The sequence below is a fragment of the Scatophagus argus genome, chromosome 9 (genome assembly GCF_020382885.2).
Source record: "Scatophagus argus isolate fScaArg1 chromosome 9, fScaArg1.pri, whole genome shotgun sequence".
Taxonomy (NCBI): Eukaryota; Metazoa; Chordata; class Actinopteri; family Scatophagidae; genus Scatophagus; species Scatophagus argus.
The window spans coordinates 23,656,026-23,676,154 of NC_058501.1; the positions used below are offsets into that span (position 1 = coordinate 23,656,026).

Genomic DNA, 20,129 nt, shown 5'->3' on the forward strand with positions numbered 1-20,129 from the left:
AACCAGTTGAAATTTAGTCCAGTCAAGATTTCAATTTGTCCAAAACTCTGATTAAGTTCAAAGCTCCACTCCTAGTGGACTCTTAGTGGCACATGCATACGTAGTTTTACAGTCAAAATCTATCAGGCTTTTGGATACACAGGAAATACTTGTTGGTAGAGTTCAGTTCAATCGTTTTCTCATCTCTTTACCTTTATAACTGAACCAGACTGTTCACCATGGACTTGTTGTTTTCCTCCTGAAGTCAAAGAAATGCAGTTGCATGAAATGAAAGCGAAGACGTGATTTAGCTGGAGGCGCTCGGCAAAGTGCAGGAGGGAGGAGGAGGAAGGAGGAGGAAGGAGAGACGAGAGAGAGACGGGTGGGAGGGAGGATGGGGAGGTAAAGAGCCAGGGAACAAGAAAAGAGATTTTCAAGAAGACAAGCAGGAGGAGGAGGAGGAGGAGGAGGGAGGGAAGTGGAGAGGAAGAAAGGAAAGAAATGGGAACTGGCCGCTAAATCTCGAGTGCGTCCCCGTGGACGGCTGAGCGAGGTTGCGTGTGATGGAATGACATGTCAGCGCCGCATCTGCTCCGTTTGCTGCTCAGCTGGGTTGCCATGACGACCAGCATATCCTCGCTCGCTTGCCCTCTTCCTTTATGCCTCTCTCTCTCTCTCTCTATTTGCATCCCTCCCCCATCCTCCCTCCATCTAACTCTGACTTACGTAAACCTCTTCTTTGTATGAAGAGAATTAATTGAGGTTGAGTGCACTGAAGTCTCCTATCAGCCGTCATCACTCTCTCTTTCTTTCTTTCCCGCTTATGTCCTCTAGTTTATGCCCAGTTATTCCCTTCAGGTGGTGAATTTAAAGCGTGAAGGGTTCAGGAAGGATACAGGAAGTCGGTCAGTGAAAGGAACCTGCTCATCATGCAGAGAACGTAGCCGACGAGGCCATACACCCCGACACCTCAGTTCACTTTGTTCTGCCTCATCACTGAGTGTGTGTGCTTGTGTTACTCATACTGTGGGGACTCATCTTCCCTTTGGGGATAAAACACCATTTGGATCACTCAGATTTAGGGTGAAGACGTGGTGTAATGTTAGCACAAGGTTAAGTCTCCTGGGAATTAATGCAGGTCAATGCAATGTCCTCTGGAGCAATGGAAAAATGAGCTGATGGTTCGCCATTCGTTAACAAAAGCGGTTTCTGCCGCTTCAACGTAAGCTTAGCACTTCTGTGGTCATTTTGGTTTCGAGTGAGTATCACGAACCCTGGATGCTCAATACCTACCGAAACTGCATCTGATATAAACATGTGAAAAAATACATGAGTGAGAAAAGGAGCAGCGTTTCCTTCATGCTTGAAATCACACCGTTGGCAGGTTTGTGTCTTTACTCTGCCTGTGTGTGTTTGTGTGAAGCACTATGACAGCCCTGTGGTCGAAAACAAAAAAGCTACAAGACCTTCCTGACTACACAACACGTCAGTAAACAGTGTCCTCAAACTGGATGCCCTCTTTGACAAAATGACTGCTGACATTGACACAAGACACCAACTAACAACTGGTGCATACAAAGACAGCAGAATAATCTTTTGAAATGTTGGCTAATTGGAGAAATTGCATTGATCTAATTATTCGGCCAGCCAACCAGTTTGTCCTGAAGGAAAGGAGACATAATGTGAACTTGAGTCAATGGAAACACGTTCTGTGGTCACGCAGACACAAACTAACGGCCACACATTCGCCCTGTCACGTCGCTCAGCAGAGTCACAGTCTGCTTAAGCAGTGAAATAGATTTGCCATTTTACACGCCGAACAGTCTGTAAACGAAGCCATCTGCCTCTGTCGTTTATGTCCCCGGGCGGACACCGTACTCTGCCAAATGGCCACAGAGGCACTCCAGCACTGTGTGTGTTTCTGTGTGTGTGTGTCTCCACACGTGCCCATAATGTACATCCACACGAGGACGCACATATGCATTGTGTTAGATGTGTTTTTACGACTGTTTGTTTATGTTTGTGTGTTACAGTCGTAAACCCCGCTGGGCTCGTTTTTTTCTTTCTTTCACTTTCTATTTTCAGACACACAAAATGATGACGCTATCCGTTTTGAATAAAGCATCATCCAAAACCTGCAGCTCTGACACGTCTGTGGTCGATTAATTCACAATAACGCTAAAGATTTATGTAACATAAAACATGCAAACAAGTTAGTGGAGCTAAATATGATGAGCTTCGTCAGACAATCAAGAGCATAAAAGAAATCCTGAACGCTCATGAAGTTGGGAGGCGCTAAAACAAGCTCATGTTCAGTGACACCTAAAAGCCAAATATATGGATCTTATGCCACAGTTAACCACTTCCTCTTTAGCTTCTCTGTGTTTTTGTCCCTTTCTCCCTGTCTGTTCTCTTTTCTCTCTGCCACATCAGTTTAAATCAAAATGTTCCTTTCCTTTATTTCTCTGCTGTTTTTTTGCTCTGACTGCTGTTTTTACTCTCTCCTTTCCGTCTCTTTTAGATGTAACGTGCAGGATTACATCTGGCACAAGGGTGCTCGCTGCGAGTCGGTGGTGACTGAGTTCCAGGTGATGTGTCTGGCCGTGGGCGCTTCGGCTCTGGTCGTCCTGCTGCTCTTCATGATCATCGTGTGCTTCGCCAAGAAGCTCCACGTGCTCAAGACGGAGAATAAGAAGCTGCGCAAGCGCAGGTGAGGCGGTGGTCAATTTAAAAAACTGGACATACTTTAACTTACTTAACTTAAAAATGTTTTTATTTAGTCTATTTTACCTTAGAATCGAAGTGCCTGCATTTATTTTGCTGACAAGCTTTTAGAGACCTTTCCTCCCCACAAAGTTTCTTATGAAGAAATATACAAACCCAAGTGAAACTATCTGTCAGGATCTCCTTTTGGTGTGCGTGAGGAGTCCTGCAGGCTCCACGCTCATCTTTGAACCAGCGGGTTCATCTGTTTAAGTTTAAAAGATCAATCAAACAAAACTAAAATTGTCTTTAGGTGCTTTGCTCAGTCACATTCTGGCGCAGCAGATTTATTATCAGTCACCCAGCAGACACACTGAACCTCGGCTGCGGTACATTACGCCCATCAATGTTAAAGACTGAAGGAGATAAACTTTGTTTCTGCGGCTGCCGCTGCCTCTGGGCCCGACTGTGTGGTGAGAAGCAGAGAGAAGAGACAGTGAGGTCGATACAGAGAGAGAGAGACAAAGAGAGAGAGCAGAGAGGAAATGAAGAAATAAAATCTGAAGGCGAAGCAGACAAACCAGCAGCTTTAAACACCGACTGAAATTCAATCAATACGTCCAGAAATGAGTCTCAGAGGGAAGGAAAAAGCAGAAAAAGAGCTGTCGTGCCACACATATTTATGTTGTGAAATATGTTGATTAGATATGAATGTCAATTCTAAAAAGTCATCATAGCTAAAGCGAGTATGAGCATTTTCCTCCCCACCTGCCGAGCAACGATTCCTCAGCAGGACTTTTTTCCAGCTTAAATCACTAAAAGTAGAACTTAGTAGAACTTTTTTTGCTTGTGACCACTTAAACCAAAAATCAATAATTGCAGCCTGTTGTCACAAGTTGTGTTTTACTGTGTATGTAAGTTGTCAGCAGCTTGACCGAAGAGCATTTCATTCCCTCTCGGTTTGTTTCATTTCATGGATGTTTAAGGATCTGTAGGGCAAAAAGTCTCCAGCAGTCACTTAGAAAAGATTCATAACATGAATCTTAACTGACTGTTTAATGTGCGTTCAGCATCGTGAAACTGAGGCATAAAGATGCGCAGAAACGAGACGATGATGACCGTGACAGAGTCGACATCACCGACTGAAAGAAGACGCTTGAAAGCTTTTTGTTAAACGTCAGAAGCTTATTCGTTTTATAGAAGGAGAATTCTTGAGATTTAGAGGACGAGTAAAGAGCAGCAGGTGTCCTTCACAGGAGCAGAGACAGAAACCAGGACGTGGAGGCTTTTGTGCCCTGAGCACAGGAATTATTTTTCACAGTGATAACTTCTTACAGCTAACATTGTCAGGCAGGAATGACTCAAGAATAAAGAATGACTCAGCAGGAGAAGTGCAGCACTTTGCTCTGGACGTTTCAACAACAACACAACGTTCCAAACAGATGATCACGGTTGCTGCAGTGAACCTGTTCCCTTTAGATCAGCAAAGTTCATGTCATTGACCTAATTTTAACAATGAAGACATGAACCAAATTCAGAGGCACAAGGTTGTAAAGGTGACGCTGCAGTCTGAATCGTCCCATGTTTGAGTCAGTGGCAGCAAAGACGATATGAAGGTAAGAAAATGACAGAGGAGGAGGAGGAGGATAAGGAATGAGAGGAAGACGAGGAAGACGAGGAAGACGAGGGTGGGGGGGTGGGTGACAGTCTGAGGGAGGAGGACGAGGAGGAGGGGAGGTCTGCACAGGTAGGAAGCTGTTTAAAGCGAACAAGTGAGGAAAGCGATGATGGAACGCAGAAGGAGGCGAGGGACTGATGGCAGAAAACTACATGACAGAACTGATGAAGGAGGCAGCGGGAAGAGAAGCCGCCACAGACTCTCAGGAAAACGAAGGACCAGGAAACGCTGTGGATGTGGAGAACCCTGTGGTCCTGCTTGGTGATGAAGGTGATGGTGTTACATCGCGAGGTGTTTCTAATTTCTAGTCCTCTCTTAGCTTTGATGTTATGGCTGAACTGTTGCATTGGAAGGCTTTAGATTGTATAAACTTAAATGATGCAGTGGCCATTGAGTGTACATGGGGAACATACAGTACAGAGACCAAGTCAGACCAGATCAAGTCATCAAGCAGACGATCCAATGTGTGCTGGAAACAGACGACTTGATGGAATGATGTCAAAAACAGACATCAAACACTTAATAAGATGTGCAGTGCAAATTTTAAACATGAAACTCTAGCAGTTCATTACCACGTGTGTTTAGAATTAGACCTCAGAGCTGATGAAGAACCCTGAAGAACCAAATGTTTGTGTGAAATATGTGCAGAGAAAAAGCCCATCAGACGTGGACTGAATGTAAACTGAAGAGTGACAGGCAGACTGAAGGACTGGCTTGAATATAAAAAGGCGTGGGGGGTTGGTGTTTCGGCATCGCTTTGCCGGTGCCCGTGTTTCAGCGGCCATCTCCCTAGCAACAGAGCCGTCGTGGATGAGCAGCAGCCCGGCGATCGAGCGCCACGGATGCAAATGTGACGCAAAGGACCAAATCCAACACCAGATCTCACGCTACAGGGTCTATTTATAGCTCGACAGCCGAGAAGGCTATCGTGCCAGTCATGGCAGAGGAGATTGTGGATGATGAAGACGACGGTGAGGAGGAAAAGTGGTGCAGTCAGTCAGTTGCAGCCTCAACGCCAGCTAGCAGAAATTTTAAAAAAAGGAGAAAAGGGTGATGTCATTGGTGCTCCAGCTGAAAGTAGGGCAGTCTGAACAGGAGAGAGGAGGGAGGGAGGGACGGGGGGAGGCGGGGTTGACCTACATACAGCTGTGCGACCTGAGGGGTGTGTGCATGTGTGTGTGTGTGTGTGTGTGTGTGTGTAGCGCCATAGTGTGCAGCATGAAAGAGACAACACAGCCTCATCAAGTGGTTGGCTAAAAGAAATCGAAGAGAAGTGAGGAGGAGGAGGAGGAGGAGGGTGACAGCGAAGAGGAGTAAAAAGGAGGGCAGGATGAAGCGGGGGTGGAAGAGAGGGAGTGAAGGAGAAACTGTTGCAGGGGAGAAGAGAAGGAAAGAGAAAGTGAAAGAGAAAGAGAGAGGGCGGTCACAGAGAGAAAGGCTCAGTGTGACACATTCAAAGGCGCGTGTGTGTGTGTGTGTGTGTGTGTGTGTGTGTGTGTGTGTGTGCGCGTGCACTGACAGGGCTCATGAATACATGAGACTCCCACACTCCCCCATCTGCTGTGGGTAATTGCAGTGTTTTTCTGCCGCAGTCGAGATCAGACCCAACATCCTGGTCAAAGATGGAGACGGAAAGATGGAGGGAAAGCGAGAGAGAGGAAAAGATGGATGAAATGCATCCTCGTCGTTTTAGACATTAAGAATCAGTTTGATATTCTCCTTTAGGTAAATGTCCTCCAAATTAAAAAACAAAATGTTTGCTCATGCTCTGTGACTCGACGCGGGGACGACACCTGCATCATGGTTCAAGCAGAAAAACATTGTATTTTTGGTCAAAATTAAGGCTGTATATTAAGGTTAGGGAGCCTTTGTTATCATTTAAAAGAAACCAACTTGTTGTTCCTCCCTCTGTGGACTTTATATCTCTATAACAATGTCACTTGACCTCCTGCTTTACTGCCAAGTCCTGTTTTCAGGCACTTGCTGAAATGACTGAAACCAAGAGTCCAAGAGCCATTAGCAGTAACACTCTGGCAATGAACACAGGAGGCAGAGCGAAGACAGGCTGGACGCAGAGGATGCGCCTCCAAGTCGAGGCAGGATCCTCAGACGGCTGAATTTCAAAGATGCTTCATCATCAGACGCTGAAGGTCTTGTCTGAGGTTTCAATGTCCAGATCCCAGGCTCACGTTTCCTCTTCTTCTTTTTTGTGTTGGCATGTGGAGCTTGGCTTGTCTTTGTCAATATGGCAAACAAGAGTGAAGGGACCAAGCAAGTGTCTTTGTTAGCTGGGAAACAGAGGAGTATGTGGGGCTGACTATGGGCCAGACCAGGGACAGGTGATAGACCACAGGTGTGGTTAATCAGGATGGTGTGCGGGACTATTTCTTGGCTGCAGGTATTTCGGATCCACAGAAAGACAGCGTAGTGAGAGGTCCAAAGCTGGTTTCTGGTGTTGAGAGTTTGAGAAGTGTTGACGGCAGAGCAGATTTCTGTCTCACTGTCTTTGATTGTCCCGTCACAGCATCCATGAAATATAAATACGGAAGCTCGCATGAAGATCAGACAGACGGCCGCAGGAAGCAGATCACAGCCTCTTTAAGTGTGGAAATGATGGGAGGAGTGAAGAGCAGGAAAGGAGAAACACGACGAGACCTTTGAGATGGGAAGATGTGTGTGAGAGAGGAGACCACGACGAATCTGTGTTGTTACTGTTTCATTCAGTCCCTGAGACAAACATCTCCTCCCTTTGAGAACTTGGAGACGAGGAAAAAGAGGAAGAAACGGGCTGCGAGTCAACGAGTTCAGTCTAACTCAAGAGGGAACTTCCAAACTTTGCTGCTCCTCTGACGAGATAAAAGCCCGTTTATGTTACATCTGTTTTGAAGTGTTTCACGAGTCCGTCCACGTGATCAGAGTGGACAGTGAATGACACAAATCATCCATGTGTCCCCCAAGTTATCTTAAAGCTAATTTAAAGGAACAATTTGAGAAATATGAGTGTTTGTGTTGTACATTTGCCTCCTGACAGCACTAAACAAATAGGACAGGACACATAATAACACGTGTGCACAGCAGTACATTACTTACATTACTTAGTTTATGTTAAGTAAGTTAAAATAAATGAAGGTGAGCACAGCAAAAGCAGCTGGTTACATTTTCTTTCTTATTTTCTGTTTTAATGTCATCTGAATTGAGTGTCCATTTGCTAAGGCTTTGTCTTCAGAACCACTTCAGGTGCACGAACCTGTAGTCAGCCAAATGGCTTTTCTGCATCTGTAGGCCCCGAACAGACTTTTGTAAAACCCATTTTTCTTAATTTAGTTAACTGGAGATGATCCAACACCATTTTCCTCTTCCTGATACTGACTACGATACCTGAACCTGCTTATTGGCTCATACTGAGTGCTGATCTCAGACCAGTGTCAAATGCAGGTTTGCTAACCTGTGCTTTAGGTTTCACAGTTTACGGGTATTGGCTGCTTTTGCAGTTTTCCCCCTGTTAGTCAAGGACAACAGAGGGTCACATGTGAGTCAAAGTTTATCCTCTGTGGGGACAGAGCAGATAACCTAAATCTGATGGTCGAAAGTGAAATGTTTTATCGGCGGTTTGTTGCATCACAGATAAAATGTGTGTGTCTGTTTTGTTCTGTTTGCCAGCTGACAAACAGAAGACGGGAACCTGCTGTCTGACTAATGCTGCTTTCTTGCTTTTTTTCTCCCCCCTCCTTCTTTTCCTCCGACAATCCTTTTGTCTGCCTCTTCTTCAACAATGTAATCTCTTCCCTAAATTTGTCCTTCCTCTTGCCTCTTTTGTCCTTTTGTTCCATGTTGTTTCCCCTTCTCTCCATTTGTCTTTTTCATCTGTTTGTCGCTCTCCCTTTGGATTTGCTCAAATGTCTTTTCTCTTCCTCTCCCGTTGTGCATCATCGTCACTCCACATTTCTTTCTTCCCTCCTCCCGGACTCTTTTCAAATCCTCAAACTGCCTTATACTCTTATCTTTCCAAAACTCCTTTTCATTATCTGCACCCCCAAATCCCCCTCTCTTTGCTCCTCTTTTTATTTCTTGGCTTGTCTCTCTTCTCTATTTTAAATCTTTTTTGTCTCGTTCTTCTAAATGTTCTTTATTCTTTTCTTGCTTTACATTTTCATCCTCCACCTCCTTCCTTGTCTCTGCGTTTCCAAATGTCCTTCGCCTTAATTTCTCTACATCCTCCCTCACCTCCTCGTCTGCGGATCTTTCACTTCCTTCCCTCCTTTGCTTCGCCTCCCTTCGATCTCTTACCTCCCCTCTTCCTTCTTTTACTTCAAACTCTGTTCTCCTCTACTTCCTCACAACGCCATATTTCTTTTCCTCCACCTTTCACTCATCTTTCCTCCCATGTCCTCTCCTCCCTCTCACCCCCCCTCCATCTTCCGACACCCAGCAGTAAGTACCGGCCAACCTCGGAGCAGCACAATGATAATTTCTCGCTGTCCACCATCGCTGAGGGCTCCCACCCAAATGTAAGGAAACTGTGCGACACCCCTCCTAACGTCCCTCATGCCCGTGCATTGGCTTACTATGATAACATTATCTGTCAGGTAACGTGGTTCTCGCCTCTCTCTCTCGCACCCCTTTTTCTGCATCTCCCCTGCAAAACCCTGCCCGGGCCCCCTGACTGTACCTCCTCCTCCCCCCTAATGCATGGGCATGAGTATTCTCCGATACTCTGAGGTGTGCAGCGCTAAGGAGGGGGATGGGTGGGGCTGAAGTGTGAGGAAGGATGGCGGGAGTTTTCTCATGATTTTAGACACTTCAGACACATACAGCAGATCGAATCTCGCTCGGTCGTGTAGAGAGCTTTTAAATCCATGTCTTTATATCCATTTATATACAGACATACTTCATCTTTTCAGGGTAGTACCAATTATTGCATGTTTTACCATAAACTGCAATACAGCATTCGGTCCATTTTCTTGGAAAGAACTATTTATTTTTGTTTCAGCACTACTGAACTGTCAAGCCTGCATGATTTTTTTGGTCAAATGTTCCTTCCTGCTCTGAGGTAATGCAGTACAGCCTTGTCAAATCAATCTGTGCTTAAACTAACATAAACACATCATCAAATATTGCAGACTTAAGCCTCACTTTGATCGCTTACGCACAAACTACTTTTAATTGATTTTCATGCAAGTCATTAAGGCAAATGACAGCCTGGAAGCGTACAGAATGCATCTGACACTGGCCAGCAAAAAATAGTAAAAATATACATGACAGCTTGGTGTGGTCCTTTAAGTTGAAACCAGACAAAAACGACAACAAAACTAACGTACACACACTAGCAAACACGCACGTAGTGTCAGTGTGTATGAATGCGCAGACAGAAAGGCGTGACCCTTGTCAAAATGACATGCACGTGTACATTCACACAAAGAGCTGAATTTCAGGAGGAGAAAGCATCAGTTTAAAGCCTGCTACTGTTAAAGTGACAGGTGCAATTAGGGGAGAAAAGAAGAAAAGTAAAAATGAGAGAGAAAAATTGCCCTCATGTTCCTTTCATGCTGTACCTGAGTAAACCTGCCGACAGGAAGTTAAGTGTGTACCGTAACAGCTCAGAGTAACAGGTATGACTGAGCCCTTGGCGTGTGTTACCTTGGCAACACGCTGGCTGTCAAGTCTCATAGTTTGATCCTGTTTATTGATTTAGTTCCTCTGGTTTATTGCTTATTGATCCTATTTTGAAGGTGACAGCAAGACACACACGCACACACTTGCGCACAGATTGGAGATGACAAAAAGTAAAATGACTTCAGATACTGTTTGGGCCTGTTGTAGAGACATTTTTAAACCATTTCAAGGCGAGAATGTCTGGAAAAATCAAATCTTAAGCCTAAATTTGCTGTTTAAGGAAAGTTTAAGGAAGTTTAATTGCATGCTGGAGGGAAGACGCGACATAAATCAGCTCAGCGTTTGAAACCACGCAGACTAAACATTTATGGACTGTCCTCACAATGCACGTAGCAGGGCAACAAGGCTTTGGTTTGACCGCTTTCGAGGAAAACTCCCACAATCCTTTGCTGCACCCCCTCCCCACCCCATCTCTTTCTAACCTGCTCTCTCTGATCACCTCTTGCATCGGTATTTCATGGCATTCCTGCTCTGTCGCTAACATGCGCCACCCAATCGCCATGTCAGCCAACGCAGCTCTGCTTCGCTGCCTGTTTACAAACCTGTACTTATAACAAAATGTCTGCTTTACTTGTTTATCCTGAAAACGGGTGGGGCTGTGGGAGGGACTGCTAAAATTGGTCAAAAATGTCTTATTGTGGTTTTCTTGGGGGAGGCAGGGGGAGGATCAATGTCACAAACAGGTAAGCTCAAGGTGTGGAACTTTGGGAGAAATGGCTATCAGGATAAACATCTGAGATGCAACGCCTCACGACTGCCTGCAGGTGGCGGCAGAGAGCCAACAGGTGCCTCACTAACTGAAGCATGGGTAGCTAGTAGCGACAATGCTATTGCTGTAGCAGCATGGGTAGTTCTAGTGCTACAACTGGGGTAGAGTTTGTTTTGCTTTGATTTTTCTTTTGTTTTAGGATGTGGTACCACCCTCTAACAACTCCATCAGTAGTTCTGCTCACTTTTTAAGCTACGACAACTAGTTTTTTTTCTCCGTAAGTCATGTTTTGTTCACGCTAGCAACAACTCAACCTCATTCCTGTAGAGGCAAGTATCTCATTTAACCACAAACAAATACCATTTTCACTACCCCGACGGACAAGAAAGCCAAAAAGAATAATAAGAAATATCCATCATCACTTCCTAATAACATCTCTAAAAATTCCTATCTCAGCTTCATATCACAGCCTACATATCACAGTTCGCAATGATCCCAGTATCATCCACTGGATTGAATAGTATTTGGAAATATTTGCTTTTTGTTTTATCACAATTAAAGGTACCCTGTGAAGTTTTTTTTACCACTAGTATAGTTATGGGCCAAGTGTGTCACCTTTTTGTTTGTTTTTGTTTGTTGTTTTATTTTGTTTTTGCAGTTGGTTGCATTCTGCACAGGTGATGACAGTAAAATGTAGAAGTCGTAAATGTCACAGTGAGCCTTAAAAATCAGTGCTGAAGACTTCAAGCTGGCAAACGTGCATGAAAACAAAATATGAATTGAAATTAGCTTTACAAAAGTTTTATGAATGAAAGGCTGTTCGTCAGGCATCAAGGATACACTCAGTGTGTTGGTGAGAAACAGCAAATGTGGAAGCAACTTGTTTTTCTTTACACAAAAACTGCATGGGGTATCGTTAAATAACAAACAGGGTTGTTGGGTTCTGATACATGCTTCTACTTAGCTCCAGGGCTAAAGAAAGATCTGTTAACAAATCATTTATCTCATCTTGCCCTTTTTTTATTATAAACAAAAAGCAATAAACAAAACATTCACATAGCAGGTTTCTCATCTTTAGTTGACGCTGACTGTTGATTTTATTGGCTAAATATCAGCTAGAACTAATTCATGTTAATTCTGTGGGTATAAAAATATCAAATGAAATATGGTTTCTGTCCACTTTATTTGCTCTCTGGAAGCTAAGCTGTCTGTATTTAAAGAAGCATCGCTCTCATTGCTCATTGCTTCACATCAATTTCAGAAGTCTGAATATCCCAGTTTTGCTAAAATTGCGAGCCTTGTGGAGCTGAATCCTCTAAGCCAACTAAAGTTGATTAAAGTTCTCAACTGAATCTTTGAGTTTCAGTTATTTGTAAATTTAGTTACTTGAAATGAGGAAAGCTAAACCCAAACAGATTACAGAAGTGATCTATGAGTATTTCATATGCCCACTGGATTCTGTATCAAACCCCAACCCTTGTGATAAATGAGTCAGTCAAAGAAAAGTCCTAAAAACTTTGGCGTAAACTTTGGCCGGCGGCCAGGCTTGGCATGGATCAGTGTGGTCCAGATGTGGCACACTCTGCCGTCTTGTCCATCCATTCAGCCTGAAACGAACAGCAGATTTCCAGTTACTATTCAGCCCAGGTTTATTTTCTAACACGTTCAGACCACGTACAAAACTCACTTGAACGTTTACAGTAGGTTGCCCCAGACCACAAACCATACCAACTCACCAGTTGTCCCCTAAATACACCCACTAATAAAGCAAATAGCCTCAGTTCCCTTCCAAGCTAATAACCCAGTGTCATGATGGCGCAGAGCCTCTCTAGAAATATCAAATGTGTATTTACTGTGAAAACACAGAATAACGGCCAGAGTCGGTTTCTGCCTCAGAGACACTGTAGCCAGCTGGGAATATCAGCTGTCGTCTGAGAGGAAGTCTCGTTACTCCTGCTATTGGTCTCTGTCTCCAACACTCGATCTCTGTCTATTTTATCTGTCTGCTTCTATCTCTTCCTGTCTGTCTCCCCTTTCTCTCTCCATCTTTCTCTCTGCTTAATCTCTCTGCATTGTCTCTGACCTGTCGCTCCTCCCACTCGTCTCTCTCTGTTGATCAGTCTCTCCTCGTCCTCTGTCCGTCCCTACCTGTCTTTCTTTCTCTGAGGATGCCTTGTATGGTTTTGAGGAGTATAACCCTTTGCACCATCCCCCTCCCCTCAGAAAACCATGAGCAGATACACCTGGGAGTGTAAGACCAAAGAGGAGTCCGACTGTGAGGTAAGACCAAATCCCAAATGTCAGATAGTCACGCCCCCCCTCTCACCTCCCCAAACAGCTCTCTCATTGTTACTGTGGCCCTGTCAATCACTCCTTTCTCAGCTCTCAGTGGATCAATCCTCCCAGCAAATTAATGAAGACTAAAATATATCATAAAATCATGACACAAGACAAACCCACACAAATGATGTCTTCTGTTAGAACTGAATTGCCTTTAAACACAATTCATCACTTCGATGTATAAAATTAGATTTACAAACAATTCTTGACAGATGCTCAGCACATACCAACAGTTAACTACAAGCTCCAGTTAATGTTCGTAAGAATACAAACAAACACCAGTATGGGTTATGTTTTCACCAAAGAATCAATGTAAAACATCTTCTTGTATACATCACATTAAAAGACAGGTTCAGATTTTATTAACAGAGAACTCCGCCTGCTCTATACAACCCTGCTTCCACAGAAGTTTGGATGCTGAGTAAAATGTAAATAAAAACAGAACACAATCATTTGTGAACATAACAACAGTCTCACAAAGTGTTCCTGAGCCCGGGTCACAAGCTGGTGGTGAACCTCGGCTCATCCTCGCCTGTGAACGAGCCTTTAAAGGATGCCCGTTTCATAGCCAGTCATGATCATCTGTTACCAGTCAACCTGTTTCCCTGTGGACTGTTCCAAACCGGTGTCCTATGGGCAGTGCACAACTTTCCCAGTCTTTTGTTGCTCCCGTCCCAACATTTTGCTGGCATCAAATTCAGCATGAGCATATATCTACAAAATCAGTGAAGCTGATGAGCTAAAACATTATGTTTTCAACTGATAAATGAAAAGATAGATTTTGTTGTTTCATTTTTATTTATATTTTTGCGCAGCATCACAAGTGATTGTAGAATCAGGCTTGTCTGTTCACAGAAGTGGGAGCTGGAAGTGATCTGTGTAGCTGCTAGCGGCTACTCGATAAAACCACGAAAACTGTGTGAAACTGCCCTTTGACAGACGTGAATCAACGACTGATAACGGACATAAGCTGCATCGGCCTCTGTGGCAGGAAACTGTTGACCTTGTGAGGACCTTGTCACACATCCAGACAGACAACACGCACGCACGCACGCGCACACACACGCACGCAGGCAATAAATGAAACAAGAAAACCCCTGAAGCTGGTGGAAAAAAGATTGAATCTACAGAGAAACTGAACCATAAACAAAGACAGAAAAAGACAACCCTGTAAAAACACACACACACAGACATTTTGCATGCGTCCAGTACAAACACACACACACACACACACACACACCGGTCATTTCTGAACAATAACACCAAAAGCACTTATGTTTCCCTGCAGTAATAGGATGCTTTGTGCTTGGCTCACTGCGGCAAACTGAACCCTCTTGTCCTCAATCTTTTCCCCACAGCAGCTCAGCAGAGTTCAGCCACGCTGTCACGTCTGTAGCAAATGTTGAAATGGAATTGTTTTTTTTTATCAATACTAAATAAATTGAACACTGAAAATGAATTGACTGGGTAGAGCTGGCCATAATTGCTAAGACGATTTCATTTCCATCGATTGAATCAGCTGTCATTGAAACTGAATCGATCCAAAAGTCCAAATGTTGCAGTCGTGCAGTAATATTATGCATTAAATAAATGTCTAAATTGTCCGTTTAATTTGAATACATGCACATGCTCCAAATGTATGTGGAACATTTTTTCCTTTAGCCTTTGAAAGTTTGCTCTCCGAGGATGTTAGCATGAGCAGCACTGTTGGCATCACGGCTCAAAGCACAGTTCAGATTTTCCAAGCAAATTTAAAGGACATCACTTTTACTGCGCCAAAAGACTTTACAGAGGAACAGCCTTCAAGCTGCAGGGTATTCAGAGGAGAGAGTGCAAAGTTTATAAGAAAGTGTGAGATGAATTTTAAACCTTTGAGGCAAACCAAGACTTTGCATCAGTTCAGTGTTTGAGAGACGGTCGTCCTGTCCAGCTGTTACTGAAGGACTGATTCATACCGTCGTGCCCCAGTATAAACCACGTCTCACTTCACATCGGGAGGCTGTGCCAGTCAAACAGACATGCACAGGTACCACACACAAACACACTCTTAAATGCAAACATGAATGTGTACTCAGACAAAAATACGAGTCAATAAACAAACAAAGCACAAACAAGGGCTCACACAATACAAATATTTTAATCTGAAGTTTATGTGCATAATAACAAAAGCTAACAAACATGCAGGTGTACTGACTCCCAAATGCTATAAATTCAAAGAGCTGAATAAAGATACTGAACCAGACACAAACTCTCAGAACTCCTGCCTCCACTTTGAATCCAATCAGAGACAAATAATAAGGAAGTTAAGCTGCACTTTTCAACTTTAACATAAATATACACGGTCTGGCTAAGTTAGTTTGGAATTTGATTATTTCTGTGCACCATAACTGAGATGATCTGTAGCTAAAATTAAAGACCACATTTTCCCATAAACCCCATCAAAACAAATCTGCAAACATATGCCCTCCCAGCTGTTTAGAAGTTTTGGCTTTAAACACATAAAAAATCTACGTATAGGAGCTTAAAGATTAACGTGTTGGAAAAGCTTTTTTCCCACCTGCTATAAATTACAAAAGCTTCTGTTGTGTCTCTGGTCATGTAGCTCCTTGAAACAAACTTACAGTCCGCCGTTAGCAGCCCAGTAAAACACAAAAGGACATTAGGAACTGTCCATGTGCCTCCATCATCATCATCATCAGAACCCTGTTTATCTCTGTTCCCACACCCCCTGAAATGACACCCACTCTAAAGTCCTCGTGACTCTGTGCCTCCCACCCTCCGCCCCCCCTCCACCCATGCACAACAACAAAATCCAACAAACAAAAACATTTTCCAGTTTCACGCTGACGGGAGGACAGAGGGCCCCTATCCTGTAACCATGGAAGTGACGTATCCACACGTCCTGCCTGAAGTTACTATCTAGGCCAGCAGCCATCGGGTAAATGCTCTCACTGCTCTTCCTTTTTCAAAAGTGCCATTTAATTCAAACGCAAACATTCAATTAGGTGTTTGTAAATGGCACAGGCCTCAGGGTCTGGAATCTGATGTGTGTGTGTGAGTGTGTGAATGAATGAATGTGTCTCTCTCACCATACTCCACTTGTGTGTTTGTAAGGGTGTGTGTGTGTGTGTGGGGCGAAGAGGTTCAGATGGACGCCCCAGGATGCCTGGGTGCAGCAGGGTCGATGATGCCATGCAATATTAATGAGGATAAGAGGCTGGAAAAACAGAGCTAAAACGAACTCCACAATCAATTTGTTCCCTCTGACCTTAATTAGATTCAGATGAATTGGATTGAAAGCTCTTAAACACGTTGGTTTTTTCCCTCCCAGTAACTGTTTGGGTATGTCTGATGGTGGTACCCACAGATCAGAGACCAGGGACTTTATTTGTCTTCTTTTTCTTTTGTTTTTGAGACGATAAATGCAAGGTGGAGGTGAAGCTGGAGGAGACGGGGGCTCTGCATGAGCGATCGTCACTGCACATGGGGACGAGCTCTCAGGGTCTTGCATGTGGATGTGCATGAGCTTCCTGGGTTGATTGAAAAGGGGGGGTTGGGAGCGTCGCTCATGCAGCTCGCCTCACTGTGTCCTCACAACATGCCAGCCGAGCGTGCCGATTATCAAACAGTGGAGCCTCCAAACCAGTCAAATGGCTGCTACTAAAACTGCTTTTGCTTGAAGTAACAACACAATAGCTGCAGCTTGATTTTGCTGACTATTTTATGGTATCTTGCTGCATTCTGGACTGTCTCTAAAGTACCATACCTGTGCTTCTTTTCACAGGTTTTAGCCCTTTTACTACAAACGAAATACGCTCGACATCAACAAACGGTGCTTCTGTGTTTTACAAAGATCAAAGTATTTTTTTCCACCATCAGTTTCTGTATGTGTCTGTATAAAATCTAAATTTGTAAAGCAAGCACTCAGAAAAGTAAAGATTTGTAGTTGAAGAGCTAAAACCTGTAAACACACTGCTGTGGTTCTTTAAAACATGAGGATTTCCAACATGGAAATCTGTTGGAATGCATGAAATAAAAGATTAAAATTCGAGGTTCATGGATTCTTCAAAAGCATATTGAGTTCAGCTTTGGGTTTTTTATTTTCAATCCAGTTACCAGACAAGAACGTCGATGTTGGGCGATTCTGCAAAACAGTCAGTGACAGCAATTTTCCTGTCCATTGCTGGAGTTTGGAGGTGAATAAACTCCGGTTTAGGTGTGGTTAGTGTCACTACATGAAGGACGGACTTACTGAATTGGCACTGGTGCAGAATCGTCCAATATGGATGCATTTCCTTCACATGAAGAGCTGTTTCCCTGCTTCTTTTGGATTGGTTGGAATTTGCAAAGGCTTTAAAAGAATACAGAGGTTAGGTTTTCTGCCAACTGGGTCTGAAAAACTTTCAAATTTAGTTTCCGTGTTTTGAAATGAAAATCAAATGACCAAAAGACAAACTGACCCAGTTGGCGGGATCAGAGTTGCAGCTGAGCACGAAACTGTTGTGGTTCTAACTGTACTTTTTGCCCCCACTCCTCCACCTCTACCCCTTCCTGGATAGGATGATCCTAATTCCCAGAACAAGCTGGAGGACCCGGTGAAGGCCCCGACCAAGGAGGACGACTCCCTCAACATCCACAACTCTCTGACCCCCAAACACGAGAACCACAAGGTCCTGGGCGAGGAGAACTCCTCGGAGGTAAACTCACTGCAGAACAACATGATGTGAAAATGTAAAAACAAAGCAAAACAACCCCAGCAACCTGACAACACGACACCGATAACGACAAGGTGCGCCGGCAACGGGAGCCCCCTGATCCCTCCCTGCTCTCCGTCTGTCCGTCCGCTGCCGAGTGCGCCTAACCGGTCAACCAACCAACCAGCCTGCCAACATACCAGCAGACCGACCTGCAACCGCCTCCGACACGGCAACACTGCCACCGAGCGGCCCAAGCCGCTGCAAAAATACGTACACCACCACCACCGTCGCCGCCACCACCGCCCCAGCTGAGAGTAACCCCTCCCACCATCAGCCTCACCCTGCCGCCGCCTTGCAACCCCCCCTTACATCCACTCACGCCCCTGTTTCGCAGCCCCGCCCCCCTTGTTACTGTCACTTTACTGTCCCTTATCTCTCTTACCTACACACACACACACACACACACACACACACACACATACAATGAAAAGATGAAAACATGAACACACTTATATGTATACACACACGTTCCCCTGCCTGCATTGGTGTATTTTGTAAAAAGAAAGAAATCATACAGAAGTTTAAAACGTACGTAAAACGTCATTGTAAAAAAAAAAGAAAAAGTAAGATTAAGCTATTGAGAGGTTTTGATGTTTGTCTGACTAATCCAGTGAGTATGTATAAATATTGGGGAAAAAAATTGCTTGGATTGATTTAAAAAGAAGCAACACAATGTGTCTTGGTTTTCATTGATGTGATTTCTAATCCTTTGATGTACTTGTTTTTTTGTTTTATTTTGTACTTTTTTGGGACTTCGAACAGAGAATAAACAAACAAGATTCAGACAGTTGTTGAAATAAACCTTTTTAACATGACCTCTGTGGATCCTGTGTTTTCCTCAGCGTCCCCCCTCCCCCCCACGCCGTCCTCGCTTCCCCAACTCCAACACTCTGCATGGCTTTGAACGCAGCTTCTTAGATCCTTGCTGTGATTGTGCGTCCTTGCTTACACACACACACACACACACACACACACACACCATGAGTAAAATGTTATCAGAACAAGCTTCCATATGAGCTGCAAGTCTCATTCTTAGTGCTCAAACAAGATCCACCTCTACGGCTTCTCCGGAGCTTTCAGCCACATCTCACAGCCTTCATCGGTGGACGGAGTCGTCTCAGGTGTCGTGGAGATGTTGAGGTATCACATGACCACAATACCAAAGTTAAGCTAACTGAAAGTAACCAAAGCATTTCAACCTCATCTCAGTCGACCCAGTGTGCTGATGAAGTCCCACATGTGTGGCTGAAAGCTGTGGAATAGCCCAGTAAGTGGCCTTATATATATATATATATATATATGTAAATAAAATCAATAATGTAGATTTACACATTTTCCAAATATTCATCGGTCATTGTAATCCAATAACACATACATCTTAAAATGCATGACTTTTACTACACTTTTCTATTATTCTGACACTTCTACACATATATAAGTACAACGTCTGAGTACTTGTTCCACCTCCGCACAGAATAACTATATAAGCTGCGGGTTTGTGAAACTGAAACATCCAAACTATTCTGAAGGTTGTTTTACTTTGTCGTGGTGAAGGTTTCCTAGTGAGACGTGCAACATGAAGCCACACAGTCCGACTGTGAGCTTTAGTCTGGTTTGGTCTGCTGTTAGAAAATCATCTTCACAGCACATAAATCACGATGGCCAACACCAGGTACCAGTCTGCTGCTTCTGCATGTTTCCTGCCTCCAGAGACGCCTCCCTGTTTGCAGCTGGGCACACACACACACACACACACACACACGCACACAAATAAAAAACACTTCCACACAGTGTATGAACAGGGAAAAGTACACACCAACACATGCAAACACACTCGTACGTAAAGAGTCTCAGAAGTTGTTTCCAGCACAAATTCTGCAGAAATTCAGCCTTATGAGTTCAAATAGACATAAAGAAATGAACTCCTCATATACATCTTTACATGCACACACACACACACACACACACACACACCTCCCACACATGTTTCAGCTCTATAGAATTTTTTGTTCCATTCAGGATGCTGAAGTGCCACAATAGAGCTCACACACATATGCACACTTACATTCACACATGCACAAAGCATCTGTCAGCTTCCCATGCTCGCTGCCACTCGCTTTCTCCACACACACACACACACACTCAAGTCAAGTGTCATTTTAGACCAATTCAGTTCAAGTCCTCGAATCAATCAAACCAATCAAAAGTTCAGCTTGTGTAATAAGAAATGTCCTCAGTCCAAAAGTATAAAACTCCAATTGGTTCCCACAGGGATTGAAGTACAACACAC

At 43.9% G+C, this 20,129-nt stretch overlaps 1 protein-coding gene across 10 annotated transcripts in view; it reads left to right on the plus strand.

Moving 5' to 3' along the window:
- cspg5a (chondroitin sulfate proteoglycan 5a) overlaps positions 1–18,654 on the plus strand; it is a 46,124-nt gene extending 27,470 nt beyond the window's left edge. For 2 of the 10 annotated variants that reach the window (XM_046400251.1, XM_046400259.1), the window contains exons 3-5: positions 2,501–2,689; positions 8,790–8,946; positions 17,642–18,654. In XM_046400251.1, coding sequence (XP_046256207.1) covers positions 2,501–2,689; positions 8,790–8,946; positions 17,642–17,809 — 514 coding nt within the window. In that variant the 3' untranslated portion in view covers positions 17,810–18,654. Of the gene's footprint in view, positions 1–2,500; positions 2,690–3,752; positions 4,052–8,789; positions 8,947–12,965; positions 13,023–17,641 lie in introns of those variants that run through there. The other 8 variants (XM_046400254.1, XM_046400253.1, XM_046400252.1 and 5 more) reach the window with 8 other exon arrangements.
- The last annotated feature ends 1,475 nt before the right edge of the window (positions 18,655–20,129 follow it).